The sequence below is a fragment of the Myzus persicae genome, unplaced genomic scaffold, assembly GCF_001856785.1.
Source record: "Myzus persicae strain clone G006 unplaced genomic scaffold, MPER_G0061.0, whole genome shotgun sequence".
In the NCBI taxonomy this organism is placed as follows: Eukaryota; Metazoa; Arthropoda; class Insecta; order Hemiptera; family Aphididae; genus Myzus; species Myzus persicae.
The window spans coordinates 10,881-35,491 of NW_019104008.1; the positions used below are offsets into that span (position 1 = coordinate 10,881).

General features: G+C 32.1%; 1 protein-coding gene across 2 annotated transcripts in view; it reads left to right on the forward strand.

The window, feature by feature from the left end:
- The first annotated feature begins 1,545 nt into the window (after positions 1 to 1,545).
- LOC111037519 overlaps positions 1,546 to 24,611 on the forward strand; it is a 46,444-nt gene continuing 23,378 nt past the window's right edge. Inside the window, exons 1-4 of one of the 2 annotated variants that reach the window (XM_022320148.1) lie at positions 1,546 to 1,833; positions 9,658 to 9,864; positions 22,730 to 22,800; positions 24,426 to 24,523. In XM_022320148.1, the coding sequence (XP_022175840.1) occupies positions 9,708 to 9,864; positions 22,730 to 22,800; positions 24,426 to 24,523 (326 nt within the window). In that variant the 5' untranslated portion in view covers positions 1,546 to 1,833; positions 9,658 to 9,707. The remainder of the gene's footprint in view (positions 1,834 to 9,657; positions 9,865 to 22,729; positions 22,801 to 24,425; positions 24,524 to 24,611) is intronic. The other variant, XM_022320149.1, reaches the window with a different exon arrangement.

Sequence of the window (24,611 nt, forward strand, 5' to 3'; positions counted from 1 at the left end):
ATATGTGAGGGGTGGTAGGGAGGCACCGCGCTTACGATACCTACGAATTTACAATCTACACCGTTGCACGTTGTCGTCGATGACACTGACTAGTGAGGCGCGAAGACCGTTGACCACGACACACACATACATAGGTAGCACAAGTCCGCTCTTCTTTTATTACTATTATTGTTGTTTTTATTACGAGGTGTGGTACGTTCGCGGTGGACACGGTTAAACCTATATAATAGATACAGTGTGTATATAAATATACATACACCATACACAATAATACACTTCATTATTATTATTATATATTATACACCCGAATCCCGCGTAATACCTATATATTATATAAAAACGAGATGAAAAATTCAAAGACTCGCCCGATGAAACAGCTTTGTTTGTATTGTGTGCTCATGCACACACGAGCACACGTATAACTATGATATTATAATAATAATTACAGTTTTGTGGGCATTATTGTTGTTGTTGTTTATTACAACAATGTTTTCGTCGTATAGGTCATACGGGAGAAGAATGACGACGACAATATTATTATTACACACTAGGCGCACTATCCATACTACACACTAATATAATGCACCAGCGTTATTACAATGATGATGAATATTGATGATGATGATGATAACAATATAATATTATTATTCTTGGGTACATTAGACACCAGCGGGCAGCGGCAGACAAGTGTGTGGCACCCCACGGGCGGTCGGTCGGAGTCGGTCGGGTCCGGTCGGAGGAGTCCGACTTGCTCGGGCGCTGCAGCACTGCATCCACGGACGATACGTGCCATACGTCCCGGGTGGTAGGTGCTCGATGACCGCCGCAAGAGCAACGTCCTCCGCCGGCGTACCTGGAGTACATGGTCTTTGGTATGCTCACGTCGACCGTATAACGCAAGACGCGTACCTGTAATAATACGAAAGACCATAATCTACAGTAACCGCGGTCGTGTCCGCGACATCGTATGATATTATTAATAAAGCCGGTTTCACAGCAGCTGCTACATCGTGTCGATCAAACAGAATTGTGATTGGACATTACTTTTTTGAAATCATGTAACCTAACCAAGTTGTAACCGAGTACACCAAGAATTGACTACAACCCAACTTTTTAACCAATATGCTTACCAGTAGTAACCATAGTTACTTCGCCCTCTCACGACATGACACATGATGTAGGTGTGAATGAGTCTTAATTTGTACTCGTCGCGGTACCTACCTATACCAATATTATATTCTACGACGTTGAACCAGCTTTCGCTAATCATGCTAACGTTCAACTGTTTAATCGACGTTTAAATATCGACCATAATCGCGGTCCCCGGTGAAGTAGGTATAATAATAGTAGAAGAAATCGAAAATAAAAAAAAACATTGGTGGTTTAGGGCGCGTTTCACTGGCGCGCCGTATCTGTCCGGTAACCACGACGACGACTGGTTAGGCGTGAACGTCGTATCGCGGTGACGCATGCGCGGTGGTCGATGCGTCTGGTAGTAGTTGTGCCCGCGTCTTTGGTAACGCGACGAAGAAATGTGAGCGCCGCCGAGATACCGGGAAATCGTAGTTGCACTGAACTATCGCAGACCGCAGTCCGTCAGGTGTCGTCAGATCGTTCGTGTGTTCCGTCCCGGTCGGTCGTTTTCCCTTTCTTGTTTTATGCGAAGTCTTGTCGATCGTGCGCGCCCGTTTACATAAAAACCCGAGTGACTAATCTCGTAATATTTTGCGAATCGAAATTGTTGTTACGACAATAATATTGTACTGATCGTGGTGTTCTTACGGAATAAAAACCAACAACCACAACAATTTACGTATTGTCTTACACGAACAGGTAAGTGAACGCAACACAAAGAATTTTTGAACCCCTTTCTGACCTCCGTCGACAGTCTTGAGTCGATGGTGGTTTTTGGTTTACACCTGGCGCCGGCGACCCTTTTTCAAATTAGAGCTGATGTTCTATACCCCACTCGGTTCAATGTTTTTTTTTTAAAACCAGAAAATCTAAATCTATAAGTATAATATTTAATACTTTAGCTATTCGAACTTATAGACGATTTTAGTGAGAGGTGACCAATAAAGGTATACTGAATATTACTATATAGTTCATAGGTATTAGACATCTTTTAAAGTGGACATCGAAGATCGAACTACTCCGTCTACAGCTAATGGTGTATTCGGTTTACAACATAATAATTATTAATGACCCTCTGGCCGAGCCTGTAGTTTAATAGTTATGTCCTTACTCACGTCTTAATCGCACCTTTTATCAATATAAAATTCATTGTGTGTGAAAATTCTAATGGGTAATATAAATTAATATTAATCGTTATCCTATCTCTGAATTAAAATATATGATTACCTAAATTATATCTTCGTTCTACTTTTGTTGTTATTATAATATTATTATAAGGTGAAAAATGTATATTTTGCATTTAAAAGTAATATTCGCATAATATATTGTATACAAATATAATAATAATAATATGTATGCATATTTTACATGTGTGAGAGTATTTAAAAGTCATCGTTACTTTTAATTACAATAATATTACGTGTCCGTATGTCGAAACCTCGTTCCGTTGAATCTTATAATAGTTGTGTTTATAACAAGGTTAAACTAAATAGAATCATATTATACAATATTATTTCAAAACCGTAAACAATCGATACGTCACGAAGGAAAAATAATATCTAATTATGCAGGTATAACATATTCGACTTATCTGTCAAAATATATCATATTAAAAACACCTCCCAAACTCAAGTGTGTCAGTAAGTGTGAATTGCTCACGCTGCATAAGCCTCGGGAGAATGCGGGAATCTTCCAAAGAAGAAAATCAGGTTCCTATATATGAAAGATATTTCCATAGACTCTCTAATGGTTGTTCGATGGTTTAGTAGCTACATAATATACTACCTACCTATTCGTTATATTTTGTAATGTTGTTTCGGATATTTTGAAATCGAAAACAGTGGTACCTAATATATTGTGTATAGCTTGATCCCATGTAGTTACAGGTGGAAAAACGTTTCTCTATCGATCTACATTCAACCGCTATAATGTTATATTGCGCATATAATAATTGGTCAAAATGAAGTGAAGTAATTATTATAATTTATAATATTTAACCGCATGAAATCGTTCTTAAAAGTTCTTAAACCAAGGTGTAAAACTCAACGAACAACGGTAATATTATGTGAATAATAATTATTTTAAACACACTGTAGTAGGTACTTACCGCATTGTACATATATATTTATAGCTCTACTACTGAATTGTTTCCGACCACTTTTAATGCCTTATTTAATTTAATTTTTAATTTTTTAATTTACCCGTGTCCAATACTCTATTGACAGGTATTTTTTGCTTAAAACATAACTGTTTTTGTTTCTTCGTACTGAACATTTTTTGCTCGGGTTAAGTCACGTATGTCGTATAGGACAGCTCGAACGTGTTTGAAACACGCACGTTTCCACCGAACCAACCAACAGTATTTCAGAGACATAATTTAACAGCGATAAATATTATGCACATTGGTCAACCTCTAAAATCAAACTGCGAAGTGGTATAAATACTTTATTGTCATTGTCATACCGTCGTGATGCAAACCGGCAATGGCCCGTGATGCGGCACCGACGACGTGAATTATACATGAACTATCTAACATAACTTATTAGTTATTACCACCTAACGGACACAGGCGATTTTAAATTTTTTCTTCGCACCTACCTATATTTTGTATCCTAGGTTATAGTCAGCAAGAATTAAAAATTTCAAAAATATACTTTATACCTACGGAACATGATGAATACAAGATAATATAATGTAGTAAAACATGATACTATAGAAAATGTGTTTGGTGATTTAAGACAAATTATGTAATAGTCAATTTCATTAAACTTTGTAGGTACAATTATTTTATATATATTTAAAGCCATTCCATAACTAAACAAAATTAAGTTATAAAAAATATTATCAGTAAAATATTCACACAATCGTACACAAGATAATTCAATAATAATTGTTTATTTAAAAATATATACATATATATGGTGACGTGAAAATAACCTTAAGTTTACGATTATATTTAAGAGAACAAAAAAAAAAATTTATGTCATGACCGTATCTTATAACAACTGTTTTTTTTATGAGCAATGTATGCATCTAATTTGTTCTTTCACAAAAAGTACATTCACAACATGGCACATTTTTATTTAAAAAAAAACTATTTTATCCTATTTATTTTTACCAACGACTAAATTGATTTCTGTTATTCTTATTAAATGTTTATTATAATGTTTCCAATGATTTTATCATGTTCCAACTTCATATTTAACAGTACTAAGTTACTGGAAGATAATAATTACACATTGTTGCTTTTTAATAAAAATAATCTATATTAAATTTGTTTATTTATTATGTTTGTGTCAATGGGTTTATTTATTGATTGGTGGGTACATTTTCGTATTATGCAAGTATTCATTAAATTATAATAAAATATGGAGCCAAAAGTCCAGAAACCTAAATACGTTGAGATTGTATAGTAATGGGTAAACCGTTTGAATATATAAATATACTTATTACTAGGTATATTTGAATAAGTAAATAATAATTGTAATATTAACAATAACTATTACTCATAAAACTATAAAAGTAATAAATTAAATATGTCTGAATAAACGTGTTTAACTATTTATTACATAGTACATACATTAAGTATACATTGTATTATATCTCTTCTCACAATACAAAAAATGTACTTATATAATATATTATAAGTAAAACAATTAGTATAAAATGCAAATAATAAACATTAAGCACTATAAAGTATGGATTTACAGATCATATAATGGCTACTGCAGGCTCGTATCTATAGATGCACCCGTGGATATAATATTTGTATATTAAAACATTATGTTACCTATTATTACCTTCTAGTATTTTTAATGTTGTATGTAGTATTTTATTAACTAAATATTAAACTTTTAGCGCAGACAAAATACAATTTTTTAATAACAAAATAATTACATATTATATTTGATATTTGATTTTAAACAAATAGGTATTACACCAATTTACATTTAGTTCTATAGTGATATAGAGACTTAATTGTAATTTATAAATTTGATACTCACATAGATAGGTACTCTTAGAATAGTATTCTAACATTTGTTTACTTCTACAATTTTAGTTCGTCGACAAACAAATAAAAATAACGGTACGAAATGACATGCGATGAACTAACATGCAGACGCTTGCTGCAATGAGCTAACCATTGACCGTGCGATATTGTATATTATCCGGTTCACGTTACGGATTCATCTTGACGACGAAGTCAAAACCGGTTGTTGCGAGTTTGCAAATTGAACGTAATTGGATGTCGGTGACAACCCGTTGAAAATAATTTCGATGTATGTAGATATTAGAATAGATAGATGTATAGCCATGTAGGCACATGAAATTAATCGTTTTACTTGCCAAAGACCAGAAACATTGTAAACAAAGAGATTTCTCACATTATTTTTTGTAAGCATTTAATTAATTTAACCATTTACCTATTTTAAAAATCAACCTCAAAAAATATTTCCTTATATTTTAAATACGAATTAATTGAACAAACCGGCATAGATCCGTGACCAATTGCATGGTTCTCGAAACCACTTTTAGAGGTAAAAACTTACCCTGTAAAAATATAATGAACCTGGTAAAATGTTACTTTTGTTTTATAAATTTATAGTCTGCAGTTATGCTATAGGAAGGTAAAAAAGGTACTGAATGACAATATAAACACATTGGAAACCCGATTACAATTTAAGGTGCATGTTGAGTATGTCTGGGGTAAATTTTTACCTCAAGTAAAAAGTCATGGGTTACCCGGGCAATACCATTTTTCTATTTCTTTACATATAAAAATTTAAATTTAAATCTTATTCCAATATTATTGTTTCACATTTCTTGACAGTTATGTTATTTCGATTGTCTCATAGCGGTATATTTTAGTGTTACATTATTTCATATCGTATTGTAATTCACACTCTCAATTAATCGTACACAATCGGAATCGTAATAACAATATTAATAAAAAAAAAATAAGACTATGAAAGACACTTTTTGTAAATTGCGTTTGGCACACCGCTGAGTGGCGGTTAGTGACTTTAACGCGAGGCAACGCATGAGCCGCGAGTGAATATATATTATTATTATATTATATCTTTATTTCGTAAGTGTAGTCAGTCTATCTTCACTCACATTTTTCAGTCTTTGATTTTGTACTATATTGGAAGTCATGTAGAAAATGATATAGCGTGCTGAGGAATAGTGTATAATAGGGCCTCTGGGCGCGGTCGGTTTCTTGTTGGCTAATGATACGTACACACATAATATTATTATTATTATTATTTATTATATACACGGCATGTACTATAAGTGTACGTTCGTGTGGATTTTCGTAGGTTCTACTCTGTAGTACGTATGCATCTCAATGGTCAGTGTAATGGTGTGCGTTATTGCGAAAAATCTTTCTGGTTTGGTGTCCCAGAAAAATAATATCATCATATACCTATATGTGACGACATATGGCCACATTCCTGAGCATTCTGTGAGCAAGAAGATATTCATCTGACATGTATGAACTGCAAATATAGATATGTGAACGCCCATGTGGTGTAGGTATAGCACATATGTGGTCAATCATATAAGTGACCAGGAAACGATTTGACCATCATTGTCGGCTTTGCAGCTGTGTTACGAAATAATAATAAAAAAGAAAATAGAAAGATGCTTCAAGGCATTTTTAGGCAATACACGTGCGTTATGTAGCTGCATGTGTACCTATATATGCACATTGCACAGTGAGGCGATGAAAGATAATTGTTATATAAAACATGGTATTCATCTTCTCATTGTAGGTACTTGTTGTTAGTATTATACATACATAATGTATAGTTAAAATTCCTATATTGCTTGAAAGACGTCGACGTTTTTGTCATAAAAAAATGGATCGACTAATTATTTGACACTGCTGTGAGATGACAGATAAAAGAAAACAGCTAGCGTGTAATTTTAATTATTATAATATTATGGCTAGGTTAGTGCACTTACTCCTGTAAGGTTGACAACCCTTTTTCCATCGGGTTTGTTACTATATACTCATTATTATACGCTAAATAAACACATTAATTTATAATAATATGAAATAGAGGTGAATGTCATTTAAATTCATATCTTGATGCGGGTGTTTGTTAAACAATTATGATTTATTTTAGACGTATACTTATAATGAAATAAATGAATACCGTCTTTGACTGCAAATCATTGTTACGCCTCGCCTGTTTATAATAAATACGCCTGCATAAAACGTATGCTAAATATGTAGTATGAATTCGTACATTTTTCTAAACCAAAAAACAGAGTAAGGACCAGAGTAATGTGTAAGATTATTTACAGATTAAAAAGTCATAAAAAATAACCTATTTAATACTATATATTTTATTGAAAACATTGAATTTATTAGATCGAATATTATCCTTCTTAAATCTTAATACTGGTTAGTGATAAATATTCTTTGAGTATAATAATATAATGTTTACTACGAAAATTAATCGTTCGTAAAATATAACTTGGTTGATGTCCTTGGGTGATGGCTGATAGAAAATAACGATTAGAAAATGTATGTACATGCCTATCTTAAGAAAACTATTTCTTCATGTTGTTAAGTAAGTAAGATAAGTTGAATACTACTTCCAATGTTACACTCGTAATAAGACATTAATTTGGTAATTTTCGAAAATGTTAAGTGCGTTACAACTGCAGGTAATCCACAAAGTAATATTTGGAACTTTTCAAACTTTCACCGTTTATTAAAGTATTAGCTTCTATTATAGGTTTATACAATTATCGTATCAGATTAAAAATCAACACATTATAAAAAATGATATATGTGTATTCCATACCAGTAAAATCAGTAAATTTTTCGAATTATATAAGCATTAAGTATAGGTACCTAATTAAACATTAACGCAGACATTTATAGTATTTTAATCTAATACGTTATTAAGATACATATTATGTTTTGTTGGCAATATGAGCTGTGTGCCTACACTTAATCGAATGTAGTTAGGTACATAATTGTACACTTAGCTTAAAATTACTATACTTTAGAGCCCTTGAAGGGAATTTATCAATTTTATTAATTTATTTTATAACAAAATAAATCTAAGTCATTCAATATTTAATTTTATATGTCCATACTAATTCTAATTTTTGGTCTTCAATTGAAAATCAGCTGTAAACAAATATTTAACGTTTTACTACATGTTTCTATCCTTAGATTGCGTAACATAAAGCCATATAATCCGATTGGATAATACATTTGAAAAACTCTGGTCAATTGAATATTGTCAATGTTTACGTTGTCGACAGAATTAGTTTCAGTAAGCTGTTAGATAATTATAATATTATACAGTCACTAATAATAATAATAAACACAAATAGAATGATTTTGTATTGTTTGTTTTCATACATCGATCGTTGAATAATCTTTATTCAGTTGAATTCATCCAACAGACTAAAAACGATTTAAAACCTAAAATAATTTTCAAAGTGGAAACTCTTTATTTATAATTTTAAAGTAATAATGATATATGGGTATAATTATTATCCGGAATGTTTGTATGACGTACATTATATTTGTTAAAATATCTTGGGATTTAAATAAATAAATAATAGATAAGTTGATTATTTATGATTGGTGCAGTGCAAAAGGTCTTATATAATAACTAATCGAATATATGTAATTTGTCTTAAACAATATATTGATTAACATTATAACTAACCACTTAGAATAAAACTAATACGTACTGTGCATGGATTTAAAGTAGATTTATTATACTGTAGATATTCGTCAAATTATTTTTTACAAATCAAAATTATACATTGTGCAACCTATACATATTTCGAACGATATAATGAATTTGTGGTAAAAAGTTTGGCTTAATATTTTTATCGATGTTTAATGTTTATTGTTTATTTTTCATTACTTCAGTAGGAACTATTGAATATTGACTATTGTTATGATCAATAAGGACCGAAATCAATTGATGTAGTTGAAATTTTCCATGATTTTTGTATTCGTGTATTTTTGTATTTTTTGATTGTTTATTGTTTGATTTATATGGTCTACAAACCTATAATATCTTTTAAGGATTTACTCTACATCATTTTACTAAAAGTTAAAAACTATTTGTTATTTATATTTAGGTAGATTTTTACTTCATAATACATGTAATACAGTTGTGGTAAAATGTTTTTGTCCAGGGGGGCCTGATTTTTAAAAATTCACTATTTGATTATTAAAAATATAATTTATAATTATCAGGTCTTAATCATTGAAAAAAAAATCATGGAGTGGGATCTATCCCGCTTATTCCCCCCTCCGTTGACCACTATTGATGTAATATCAACCTTAAGTTATATATTATATAACTAATAAGTATTCACAGTACCTTACACACATAAGGGTTGCGCGTAAATAAAAACAAAAATAAAAATAACTACCTAGCTTCTATAGGTACTTAAAATTATTTTCATTTAATTTAAGTATTAACATTTATCTATATATATATATATATTTATAATTTTTATTATATTTTCTAGGTCGTACGAAATGGGCTTGAGAATAGCTTAAGTACGTCACTGCGTTCGTCATGAACTCAAATTCGAGGGAATTAATATTGGCCGTGGTCGCTTGTTTGGTGTGCAGTACCACGAGCCATGTAGCCCTCACGTTTCCTCCGGCTCGAACATATGACCTTGACTTCCTGGATACTAGCAGAACGCCCGGCCCTTGTGGTATGCCTAAAGGTAAGGCTTTTATTTTATTTTACTAAAAAATACCTTTGGAAGCAGTTGGAAGAAATAAACATATTATATTGTAATAAATATAGTATGGATTACTTACATACAAATAGACATACCGTTAAACAGTACGAGGGTCGAGGATGTATATAAAAGTTGATAGATAAGTTTTTTGAGTAAAGTGTGCGGAGATAGAGTTTTGGTGTTGGCAAGTGATACTGGAAGTTCAGAGTTTGACGTATTGACGTTTTTAAACATATTATTACTATTAATACTTACCACCTGTAAGAGTGTCTTCTTGGCAATTACAATAATGCAGTAATTAATATCAGTCAGCAAAGTTGTATGCATGCCCAGTATAGATTTGTTGTTTTCTCTGTTGATCTGTTTGCGTTTATATAGCTTATTCGATACACGTCCATGTCTGTATTATAATATATTATATGCCATGTGTGTTACAAACAATAGACAGTACCAACCATTGTGCCGTTAAGTATTATTTTCATCCAAGTTTTTCATAAAATATCTCTACGAGTAATTGTTTGAAAATCCATCATAACACTACAACAAAGTGGCCTACCGATGCAAAATAACTAATTTTATTTCATAACAACGTTGTGTATACAATAGGTCTATAGTGTTCTAGACGTAGGCAGATGAGGTTTTGATATCCCGAGGGAGCAATCGATCGGACGGGGCTGCCGAAGGACACGCATATTTGTGAGCTTTAATAATGGTAGGTATATATTAATAATAATACAATTGTATTAATCAATTCAAATATTATATATAGTGTACGCGCGTGTGTGTATTAATAAATAATTATAATAGATACGTATTACGTGAGCTGCCAGCTCTACGAGTGCATAGATTGAGAATAATATAAACTCATGCCGTATATATATAACCTGCAGGGTATGCCGTGGACGCAATATTTATTTTATGCCATTTACTGTGATTAATATCCTGCAGTTGTGTTTGTATGAGATTTAATATACATATAGGTGTATACATATTTTTTATTTGATTCCAATTCATCGAAAGTATTATAGCTATATCAATTAATTTTTTTTATCGACCTTCATAACTAAAATCAAAACTTTATTTTCACTAATTTATTGGGCTTGTCTTAAAAACTAAGTATAATTACTTTTCTTTTACTTCATCCCATTTTTGTTGTGTGCCAAAGTAATGAAAATTTGTTATGATATGAATGTCATAAACTCATAAATGCTGCAATATGCATCCATCATTTTTAGATTTTGAATTCAAAATATTTGTATGGATGTTAAGACCATATTGTACCTACATACTTGCTGATCGTAAAATGAAAGCAATTAACATTTTACATAAGAGCTTAAAATCATCCATGACCAAGCAAAATACTGAGAAAAAAGGTTTGTTTAATGTACATTGTACATAATAATATAAGATGATAAGAGTTTTATTTCAATCTATAAAATGTATCTATCAAAGTACATACAATTATTTATTTGTTCAGTTATACAGTGTACTTAAGAAAAAAAACACTAAATTAATGTATGGGCCAAGGATTTTTAATCTGATGACACGATAAGAAATGTAGTCACTATATAATAATATCATATAATATAATAGTCGCAGTAATTCCGATTGTGTAATGTTCGTAACATATAAAATATATTCTCAGTATGTATTGATCCACGTAAGACGTAACACTTTTTTAATGTAGGTACACATCATTATGCACGTATGATGGTTGAATTAATATTATTAGTACGTACGTATATAATATTATGTTTTTTATTTATTACCGACGTAGAATATTCTTGGGTTATTGAACGGAGTATCGGACGCGTGTGTTTTAGATATTTTGAAATTTATATCTAAAAATGATTATTATGATTTTGTAAACACGAAAAAAACAAGTGTGATTCGTTCCTATACAATCGGTGTTGGTATACCACAAAAAATATTATGTTGCAATAGAAAAAGGTGGAAAAAAATATAACACATAGGCATCGGTATAATAGTGATTTAACTACAGGCGTTACACAATAGAACGACATTGGTCGAATGCAGCCCACCTGTAGGTACCTAAAAAAAAATAATATTCAACACCTATTGGTGTATAAGCTGCTGCTGCTGCTGTATTCTATAATACACTGTACAGTATAATATACACCTATAATTTGTTTAGAAGACATACCGAAACGTAGTAGCTTGTTGTTCACCGCTGTTGCGGCGTGGTGTTGTTGGAATCCCGTCTGGCCACTTCTCCACCTCGACGGTTGTATAATTTAATAAATAATAATATATGAATGAGCATAGATACTTGGTTTATTTGAAACACACGAAGAAGTCGGTCTTGCACGGACGGGCGTAATAGATTTTTTTTCGTTTACAAAACTTGAGATTTATTAGATTTTTTTTTCTCAAGAAATTAAATTATTTTAATTATTACGAAATATTTATTACCTACAGCAGTGTAATAAATTATTGATTTATCGACTTATCACTTATCGAAGAAAAAAACATACCATCCATACATATATTACGAGATGAAATCGAAAGTTTGTCTACCTTATTATAGTCCATGTCAATAGAAAGTTGTGTGTTTATTTATTTTTTTATTCAAGGATATTTGAACAATTAACCTCGAATAAATATTCGTTATACTTCCATCTACTCCCTCGTATTTAATTTAGTGTATTTCCGTGTTAACATTTGACTTTTTTTGTGTTGAACGTACTTCGATAATACAAACTATGTATATTTTTTAATACTGGTAATATTTTTAAGTTTATTTACATTATTTTTTATTTTAATAGATACATAGATAATATGGAGACTAGGTCACAGCGGGTTCCGATAAAAATAGTTGATCGATTATTTTTACTCTATTTATTAATGTACTGTTTACATCAAATTGATCGATAATATTTATGTATGATGCAAATTAGAAGGCTGGTCGAATGCCAGAAAAATCATTTTATTTTTAAACGATAACAACCTTGAATAGAAGAATGCGAAGAACGTATTGAAATTGAAAGTAAAACAATCTAGGGAGGACCCCGCCCGTTTGTTAACTGCCTGAATTATTATTTTGGACCGCGTATATATACGAGTATAACTTGACCTGCTGCGGTATGATTGTACTTTGTAAAATATACTACTCCGTTTCGGAGAAGTAATCTATACCTAGTGTTTTCCTTTAAGTATAATAATAATTGTTCTATTATTCAAATCGTTTTCTATGACCTATCCATGACCTGAAGACGTGTATGCAAAAAACCACAATCAATAACGGGTTGAAAAGTTTTCCCATAAGTGTTTAGTCGTGAGAAGCGAAAGGAGCATCATGCGTCTGTATAGTGAATAGATTCAAGAGGCTACCACAAGTAATGCTTCAGTCGGAAACATTTTTCCAATACAATATTCGTTCTTTTATTAAAACACACTGAGAACGAAGTATGTTTTTTAGTGAAAACAATAAAACATATTGTAGTAGGTATTATATATTTAGAAACTTTTTCATTTCCTACTTCAAATTGGAGTAACTAACATCTATTTTTTTACTCTTTCATTTATTTTAAAATTATTTTCTATATTTATTTTATACGCAGGCATGTAAGTATGTAACTGTATGTATAATATGGTATTATACTCATTACACATGTAGCAATGTAGCATGTAGGTATGACTTATTTCTCTATGATCAAAATTCGCATTATCAAGAGTAATAAAAAGAATAATACATTTTTTACATCTAGAATTTTCGTAATAAATCTAAATAGTACGTTGTAATGTTGTATGTAATTGCTTTAATAATTGCTATCAATTAATTGTCAAAACACTAAAAACTTTACCTATGTACGTTCTAATAGTCTTTTCATTTTAATTAACATCCATGCACAGCAAACTAAAAATATGAAAGTTTATGACCACTTTCAGTCATATGGTTCTAAATTTTTCAGACCGAATCGCCATACGTTATAATACAAGTATGTTATGTTTTAAAATTATCATAAAATATGTGGTATTGATGTTCTAAACTAAACCGTTCAGTAACAGCCACGTATATAATATGCAAGATTTAAGAATCACCTTTCATGATATTATACACTGCATGGCTGCATGTCTGCATACTATATGTTTATTTCGATGTTAGCTTAATATAATATATAACTGTATGAGGTATTCTAAATCATGAAGTTTATCATTCAAGAATCAAGCTCATTGGTTTGCCAGATAATTTGTACTTATAAAACCACATTTAGGTACCTTGGTAGGTAGCTTAACTACGCGAGAAACAACTTATATGAAGTTGTTGCGTATATACTAAATACCTAGGTAGTAGGTATCCAATCTATCGTATAATTCTATATTATACTTGTACTTCTCTACTCATACACGATACAAACAACTAAACGCGATATTCGTGAAAGCACAAACGCTATTTTATGTATTTAAATTGCAATCGACTGGTGTGGATCAAAATATATATTTCCGTTTCGGAGTCACGTCCACGTTGCATAACGTTAATTATGATAATTTCATTCGGTAAACGTATCCGTTAATAAGCACGTTCATCTTTCAGGATATAAAGGAAGGTATTTACGTACGTGTGTGCGGCTTACATACGCTTTCGTTTTGGTCGTCCACAAACCAGGACTAAAATTTTGTCAATTTGGGTGTGTGTAATAATTATTATAATATATGGTGAACGATAACACATATAGGTACCTACCTGTCGCGTAACATTTGAAATCTTGTTTAACAATAATTTCTAGATTAATAACATTAGGTATAGGTACACATATGCTTCGGCGAGGAGTGTATTTATTTTATTTGTTTCACTTATCCTCGCGTGTTTCAGTTACACTTTCTCGTCACCAAATACCAGTTTTGGTTAGACGATATACGCACTACCGGAGAAATTTTCATAGGATACCCTGAGCGATAGTGTATGTGTGTGTGTGTGTGTGTGTGTGTGTGTGTGTGCGTGTGTAATTTTAGGTTCTGTCTTGTTATTTATACCATCAACGTCTATATCATATTATCATGTTTAAAAAAATAAAATATGAAGTTCATCTGAAAATGAATAGGCGAATAAGCTCATCGTATATTCTCATAACTTCATAAGTTTGATTTTATATTGATATGATAATATTGTAAAGGTGTTAAAATTCGTCATTATGCTTAATTTATTGTTGAGTAATTTTAAATCGAGTTCATATTGGAACACATTTTTTATTTAAATTGATTTTGGTATATTGTCAGATAAGGAAAGCTTCTTAAAGTAATTAATTTTCATGAACATCAGTTTTATCCTATGTACAGCTGTGTATCGTAGAGTAATTGGAATGTTTTTTTAATGTTTACATACCTATATAGTCGCACAAAAACGGTTCTGTTTGAAAAATGTTAAAAACTTAACTTTTAAATACAAAAACATATCTAATAAAATAAAACTAGTTTTAAACAGCTGTTGACAAATTCTGGAAAAAATTAAACGTCGAGCAAATTTTCATTCTTTGATTTTTCAAACATCTTATTCGTACCGAAACATAGACAATACATTCGTTTTCTTTTGTCGCTCTACAGTTATTTCACATTGTATATTATATATTTTATTAATGTTATATTTTATGTAACACTTTTTTTCCAGCGTATCCGTGTGAAAATCTGTGTTGTCCCGTTGGTTAGCTAGCTGTTACAAGTCTCCAAAATTAAATAGTTAAAATCAACGATGAAACAATTTGTTTTTAAACGTATATATAATAGGTGCCTGATGATAATAAAAAGTTTAATTTAATTTCGGAAATGCGAAAAAGTGTTCTTCGCTGTAATATTTTGCAAAATACGATTATTGCAGGTGTTTTAGTAAAAAAACGATTATCTAATCGTCTATACTAATATAATTAATCAGCCATCAATTATGCTTATAGTTAATACCCACTGAATACAGACTCGTAACGCACAATATGGAGAGTACCTACCGGGTGAAAGAAAAAGTGGTAAGTGGTTATGGTGGTTGAGTTGAAATATACTTAAAATAATAACTCCGATCGGCAGCACAGGTCATAACTATCATCGTAACTCGTCGAGCGCGCGTAAAGCGTTTTAAATTTCGCAGAGAACAATTGCGCAGACGTTGTTCGGTCAAAGTGTCGCCGGGGTCGTCGGGCCGAAGGTCGTCGACGACGCATTATTTAGCCACCGGGTCTGTGACGTTTTTCAAGGGCCGCCACCGCCGTGCATGTTATTATTATATATGATTATGTTTAAGGTATACGACAAACGCGTTCGACGGGTTTCGAATAGTGCGCTTAGTAGTAAAAAAATTTAACAATAATAATAATAATGACGATAGTAATAATAATAATATTCACTTTCACGGCTGCCGGCGAGAAGATCCCACGACAAGCTCGTGACCGGCACGCGTATACACACACCATACGGCGGCGGTGTCGGCGATGCGAGCTAGTCGGAGAGAATACGCGCGTAAAATCACTCACGACAAGTTTTCTCTCAGCCGCCGAACATCGTTGTTGCCCCGTCCCCGCGAACTCCTGTACAGCTCGAGATCGTCTTCTCCGACCGACACTTTATAAAAATATTATATGCTACACTCGCGTCTTTCTCTTCGAAGCGTCGGCTATTATTATTATTATGATTATTTATCATGCCATTACGAAATATCTTCTATGGCAGCCGCTGTCGCTCGTGTGTACATACGCACCTATATCATTATTATTATTGCAGGTCCGTGGGATAACTTTAAATAATAATAATAATAGTAATAATAATATATTAATATTTATGGAATGTGCTCAACGCACACCGCAGCCTATTGTAATAATAATAACATTACAATACAATCGTTTACATTAAAAAATCTTTTGTTTCCGGCAAGCAAAATGTGTCGTCGTCGTCATCCGCGGTGTGGGTCATAAACTACGACAATAATAATAATAATCAGTCATCGAACGCACATGGGGTATACCATATGGGTGTGGGACACAACGCCGGCGGGCTTTTTATTTAATTTTTTCATTTTAGGCGCGAGGTGGGCGAACGTTAGTTCCTTCGCCGCTCTTCTCGAAGCTATAATATAAGTGCAGTACGACTCGATCTCGAGGCGAAGGAAGACCGCCATAGCCTCAGCCTTCGGTAGAAAGCGCGTTACAGATTAAATTGGACACCACATTGGTGAAAGTCGCATCGACGATCGACGGCGACGTATTAGTCTCCCCTGGTCGTTTTTCGATTTTTGGAGATTTCATCGACGACGGACTTACATGCACATGATGTAGCATAAGTCCAGTCTTGTAAAAGATACTTTTTTAATATATTCAAGCACATCTGATATAGATGCTTGTTTTGAATAATAATATTTAAAATAAGTACACGAATACTCGGCAAAAAAATTATTTTAAGATACTTTAACATTTTTTATAGAATATTTTGTTCACCTTATAAGTCAATTGATCCGTTTTCAATTGTTTACGTTAATTTTAAATTTAGCATATTATATTTTACACGGCATCATTAGGTGGAACTTTAATATACCTAGCTGTTTTTTACGAGTATTTTTTTATCAACTGAGTATAATTCATAGTAAAAAAATATATTAATATGTTTAATATTTAAAATTTTAAAATTTATTTTACTGTATCAAAATTAAAATAGGAAATACATGAATTAAAAGAATTATTAGAGTATCTGAAGATTAGAATTTGATTTTAAATACAGATACTTCGAGAAAGTATTTAAAATACGCATTTGAGTACTTAAAAAAGTATTTGAAAACTTTTACTCGAGTACTTCATAACACTGCATGTAACGCGCCATTTATAGGGCCGACATGGACCGACGAGGAGATTAATTTTTAATTTTTTACTTGAGTTTCCAAACGCGTTCCATCGTCGTCCCGCCATAATATTATTGTAAAATATATTATTATTTAATAATAACCGTTTCGAAACGGGCATATATTATATTACGTGGCGCTTATATATTTATGTGTACTCCTCACGTGGATTCCTTTTCTAGCTTGGCGCGTGTATAAATTATAAAACGCGCTTGTTGGTTCCTACCTATATTTTTTTTACGCAACACAACATATCGAAAGCCTACGACGAGGATACGCATGTGGTTTGTTACGTGGCAACTCATCCGTCCCATAGTCAAACGCTGTTTTTTTCATTTTTCAAAGTCGACTTTACTATTGTACATTACACTATAAGACGTGTTTCGCAATTAAAAATAAATGCGATCAATTGAAGAAAAAAATCTTCGATTGACGTTCTATGTATAATATGGTATTATACTCATTACACATGTAGCAATGTAGCATGTAGGTATGACTTATTTCTCTATGATCAAAATTCGCATTATCAAGAGTAATAAAAAGAATAATACATTTTTTACATCTAGAATTTTCGTAATAAATCTAAATAGTACGTTGTAATGTTGTATGTAATTGCTTTAATAATTGCTATCAATTAATTGTCAAAACACTAAAAACTTTACCTATGTACGTTCTAATAGTCTTTTCATTTTAATTAACATCCATGCACAGCAAACTAAAAATATGAAAGTTTATGACCACTTTCAGTCATATGGTTCTAAATTTTTCAGACCGAATCGCCATACGTTATAATACAAGTATGTTATGTTTTAAAATTATCATAAAATATGTGGTTTTGATGTTCTAAACTAAACCGTTCAGTAACAGCCACGTATATAATATGCAAGATTTAAGAATCACCTTTCATGATATTATACACTGCATGGCTGCATGTCTGCATACTATATGTTTATTTCGATGTTAGCTTAATATAATATATAACTGTATGAGGTATTCTAAATCATGAAGTTTATCATTCAAGAATCAAGCTCATTGGTTTGCCAGATAATTTGTACTTATAAAACCACATTTAGGTACCTTGGTAGGTAGCTTAACTACGCGAGAAACAACTTATATGAAGTTGTTGCGTATATACTAAATACCTAGGTAGTAGGTATCCAATCTATCGTATAATTCTATATTATACTTGTACTTCTCTACTCATACACGATACAAACAACTAAACGCGATATTCGTGAAAGCACAAACGCTATTTTATGTATTTAAATTGCAATCGACTGGTGTGGATCAAAATATATATTTCCGTTTCGGAGTCACGTCCACGTTGCATAACGTTAATTATGATAATTTCATTCGGTAAACGTATCCGTTAATAAGCACGTTCATCTTTCAGGATATAAAGGAAGGTATTTACGTACGTGTGTGCGGCNATAAATCTTTAGGTTCCTGCTAATCAATTCAGTTGTGGCATGAAATATTTATAGTTTTAATTACAAATAAGACTACTTTTGTTCTTGCTAAATTATTTTAATAGTCTATTCGTCTATATTGCATCTCCAACTTTCACTTTTATTCATTATCTGAACTATTATCTACATATAATTTATTTGCAAACAAACTCATTCATTCATCTATTATTATGCGAAACAACGTATGATATTTTTATAAGTGTATTTCTTTAAAAAAATGATATTTCGTTATAAAGATTTATTTCAAAGTCTATTTTATTTTGCAAACTGAGTGGTTAGTGTAGTATTTTTGCTAGGAGTTTTTAAATTTGGATAATGGATAAGTCCCAGGCCAAATAAAGATAAATTCGTTAGAAAGGTATAATAAAATAAAATAAAATAAGATAAGGCTATATCTAATCCATTAATTTTTACTTTAAAGTCAAAATGAACAGTTTAAAAATACGATACAAACTAATTTAAATGTACTATAATAATACTCTAATAAAATGTATGATAACTTTTATTATTAAGTCTAATTTAATTAATGAACTGTAGTTTATATATGTGCGCAATATTATTTAAGTTAAAATGTTAACTTATATGTTAATTCTATTCAGCTAATGGCCAATAGCACTCTAATATAAAATATTCAATATAATGTACCTACTTATAGTTATAAAGTTGTAACTATACACTTGTTGTACACTTATAATTTTTTTCACTTAAAAAACGTATAGGTACAGTTTATTTTTATAATATTAGTATACCTAATTATTTTAACGTGCCTGTAATAGGTAAATATGTTGCATTTTAACAGCTTGTTGTGTCTTACATAGTTGGTTCATGCGTAAGCATTTTTTTTTTATCGTTCATACTTATGCGCGGTGCAATAGGCGTTTTAGTTATTGCACCTAAAACGCCTCCTCTTTCCTCCAACCTTGAAATCGCATACATTGCTCGGGAAACATGTTGCCTACGCGAACCACACATTTCCACTGCAAAGTGTGTGTACAATAATATGTAACCTGCACCTGTAAATGATCTAGACGTTTATTCTTAAAAAAAATAAAATATATATATCTATGAGTTTTAAAAAAGGGAGAATTGTGCGCTGTTAACAAGACGTGTTCTACAGGTAGATACCTACGCCTGTAAAAAATGAGCTTGTTCTGAGTGTAAGTTTATCGTGGTTATGATAGTATAATGGCGTGTTATCTGAACTCTGAAGGACACTACAGGTATATACGATGCGTATTATATTATACCTATAGACATACCTATCTTATACCTACATCTGTGCGACTGTGTATGCATCGCGTCTTGTGAGTTGCGGCGACTTACTTAAAGAATGTAAAAAGAAATAATATATGCTTTTGAAATTTTAATGCATTTTATTTGAAACGGATTTTGTAAATAACTGTAATGGTGTTAACTACAACGTGGTTCTGAGGTCTCTGTGTAATGTATTTGGATCACGTGCCGATTTTGGTATGACATCAGAATTTAATAAATATTATATTTCATTAATATTTTAGTTTCAGATCAGTGATATCGTGTAATTAGGTCACAATAAACAAAACATAAAATAAAATAAAAAATACTATTACAGTATATTAACTACGCGTTTGTTGCAGTTTGCTGCTATAAATAATAACTTTACAATTCCTCTGAGTTATAAATAAGATATGATAATAATATGCGGATATTTAATTATTATCATTTCGAATTATTCGCGCAGTAAACGTCCGCCGCCGTAGCGTGATGCTGGTGGTGTCGAAACTATTATACGTCATATTATTATTATAGTGCTCTGGTCTCCGAGTTGAAAAACCGTCGAGGTTTAAAACAATACTGATTTCAAAGATAACTATTATTATTATTATCATCATCGTTATTATACAACCTACGACGGCGGCGGTATTATTTCGACGGTAGTATTACGTCACGCGTTACCCTATAGAAGATTGGCGTTTTACTTCATTTCTTCAGCTTTTGTTCCGAAACCGTTCGCGCACAATGGAATACTTGCGCGCTGCATGCCCGCACACACTTACACCTATATAATATGCTTAGGTACATGACGTGAAAACTTACGCACGTTCAGTGGGCGACGGAAATATTATAAAAGGTCAGTAGGTCTCCTCCGGTGTGCGCATTATACTATAATACGACACTCCATATCATAATGCATATATAGCGTCTAACCACAACGAATATAATGTTATACGCGCGTTATAAATGCAATAATATCGTATTATTATTATTTTTATGTATACCGCGTGGACCGACGGGCACGCGACGACCTATAAAATCGGCATTCCGTGGCGTGCCAGAGACATGCTCACTGGCTGTTATTGTTATTACGAGAGTGTCGAACGTCATTCAATTTCGCACTTACTACGTAGGTACCGTATACGACATACGCGGCTGTGGCCAAGAATTTTGAAACAGACCTATTGGCCAAAACACTGTTGTTTTATTGCTGGTCGCCATTAATCCACGCGACTTTCGGGTCCGGTATGCCCCAGTATTCGATGATCGGCTTTCAAAATCATAGTTTTCCATTATTCAAAGCACGTAAAGTAAAAATATTTTTGCGATGTTTTCAAATCTTGTAGCCCAAATAACTCAAATTTTCTAGACCAGGAACAACGAATACCTCCGGAAGAAAGCTCGAGGGTCGAATTCGAAATTTGACGTTACTGTTATTTTTTTTTTTTTTACGGTATGCGTATTACAGCTCGTCATTATTGTTTATTAATTTTATGGTACATACATATTTATACATGTCTTGTAATATTTTTGACTACAAGATATTAAAATATTGTTTTGTCGTTACGACTAACGAATGACGGTGGTCTTTTTATTATACTGAGGGTTTCAGTTTATGAAATATGATTCAGGAAAATTATTACTGCTACATATTTTTAAGAATCCACAATTATTAAAATATATAATGTTTGGTTCAACTGAACCAAAAAAAAACCTAAATCTTAAAAATGAAAACTGCTATTTACGCGTTTCTTGACCATATTGTTGATAACATGGCTAGCAAATGTAGGTATATAATTGTATGTATAAATAATAACAAATGTAGCTATATAATTATATGTACCTATCTATATATTTTAAAAGTTGAATTACCTATATTTTCTTTAAGTATTCAAATACACCCATAGGTGTTAAGTTTAGATAGGAGGTTGTTAGAGGAGTAGGTGAGCACAAATGTAACAGGTGTGCTGTGGGCGGGCATGTATGAACACAAACACCCTGTATATGCCGTCGTCGAACTGCTGCAGTAAATTGAAATATCGTCTACTGTCGTACATATGTAATTTCTCAATGTTCCCTCGATCCCTTTAAATACAAGCAATAGAGTTAGATAAATGTACTCGAAAAGTTATAAAATATATTTTGTTGTGTGTGTGTGTGTGTGTGTGTAGTTGTTCAACAATAAAATTTCGATTGTTCGTGTATAGGTCTTTGTCCGTAGCAGGTCGTACGAATCACGTAATATTATAATAATATACTAACTTAACCGTTTTCATTTTTATTTTATTCGCAGGCTCAGTCAAGACTTCGTTGATGTCTGGTTCGTCATTCAACGTCACATGGCATCTGGCGTATCCTCACCGGGTAAGTTTAAACTCTGTAATAAAATTCGCGCTATAGCTTCAGAAGAATACGGCCCGAGATCACGACCCGAAGTGTCGACGAAAAGTCTGCTGCTGCAGCGTGTGACCGAAAACATCACAATAGTTGCAGGTTGTTGTGCAATCTCGACGAGGATCCCCTGACGACAATATTTATTATTAATCACCATCGCGAATTATTACTATATTACTTGTGATCGTCGTGGTACACATAACCCGCACTCCTTGTTTATATATATAGTGTAATAATAATATAAATTTGACCCAGCCTCAGCCGGAGCTGCACGATTTTCTGTGCATACAGGGTGATTGTAGGCACATTATAGTATTATTAATTAATCATTTGTGTAAGGGTAGAGTCACAATAACAAATATACAATAATAGATCGTTGCGCAATTTGATAGTCTTTTTATACGTCATACCGGCAGTAAAAACTTCCAAATAAATCGTCAATTGTATTTTTTAAACGATTCTATATTATATTATAGTGTCGTAGCATTGTTATGCCTATTATATTATATTCGAATTCTTTTGACGTGGTCTTCTTTTGTCACGTATACCTACAATTTTTTGTGGTTCACGAATTAACTTCACGAATTTCAGTCCAATTTTATTGCATACTATACTATTCGTATAATTCAGTACAATACTACCTATGTATTACTATTCATTTGATTCATTTAACAAAAGTCATTTTTATAGCTCATTTCAACACAGTCAAGATGTATGGTCAACAAATTAACTTATTTATAAAAATACAAACGCATAAACGTGTCTGGCGGGTACACGCACAGAAAATCACTGGTGGTTGGTGAAGTTATAATCGAAGTTTTAACGGGATTGCATAACATTATACACATTAATCAATATAAATCAAAAGTTATAATACAAATATAATCGTTAACATTTCAGGGGTGGTGGAGGGGGGTTGAACCCACAGAACCCTATAGCTCTGTATACGGTCTGCATGATGTCTGATACCTGATATGTTATATGACGTCAGGACATATATAAAAATGGTCTCTCATCGCGTCCTACTCTTAGGTACATATGTAAACTCGTTTAATCTGCAGCAGCAGAAGCTGTTCAAACCAGATCAACAGAATTTCGCGATTAAAAATTTTTTTTAAAATATAGATCCAATATTATTATAAAGTGTACCTACGTAACTTTCGCGTCTATTGCCTTGAGTTATTTCTTCATAATAGCGGCAGTCGCTTAACGGCTTTTAGATATATTCTCCAGTTTTTTACCAACCTCGTACGTTTTTCATTACTTTCTCCGAGAATTCCTGTCGGTACAATCTTTGGTGGAGTTTCGAGAGCACTAGGAATCACTAGAGTGTATAAGGTCACTGACTCGAATCGAAGCGCCACACTTAAACACATATATGCACAGATTTATACCACGTACCTAGGCTTATACTTGTAAGGTTCGCAAGTGTATATTCCACTTTTACTTGCCGATTGACCAATTATTTCTATAAATCGAGGGATTTTCTCTTAATTATTTTAAAGCTGCATCGTGGCATTTTTAATTAGATCACATTATTAGAGTTTTGTTTTAAATGATATGAGGTTATTCATTGTTTGTTATTGTTTACATAGGGAGGAATTAAACTTCAAGTACTGGACAATTACCAAAGACCTGTACTGGATTTAACACCAGCCACAAAAGATTCTGATTTTTTGAGGACCGATGCAACGTGAGTACCTACAACTCTATTAATCTAATTAAATAACGTTAGGATAAAATGTACTACTGGTATTATTGTTGTTATTATTATTGTCATC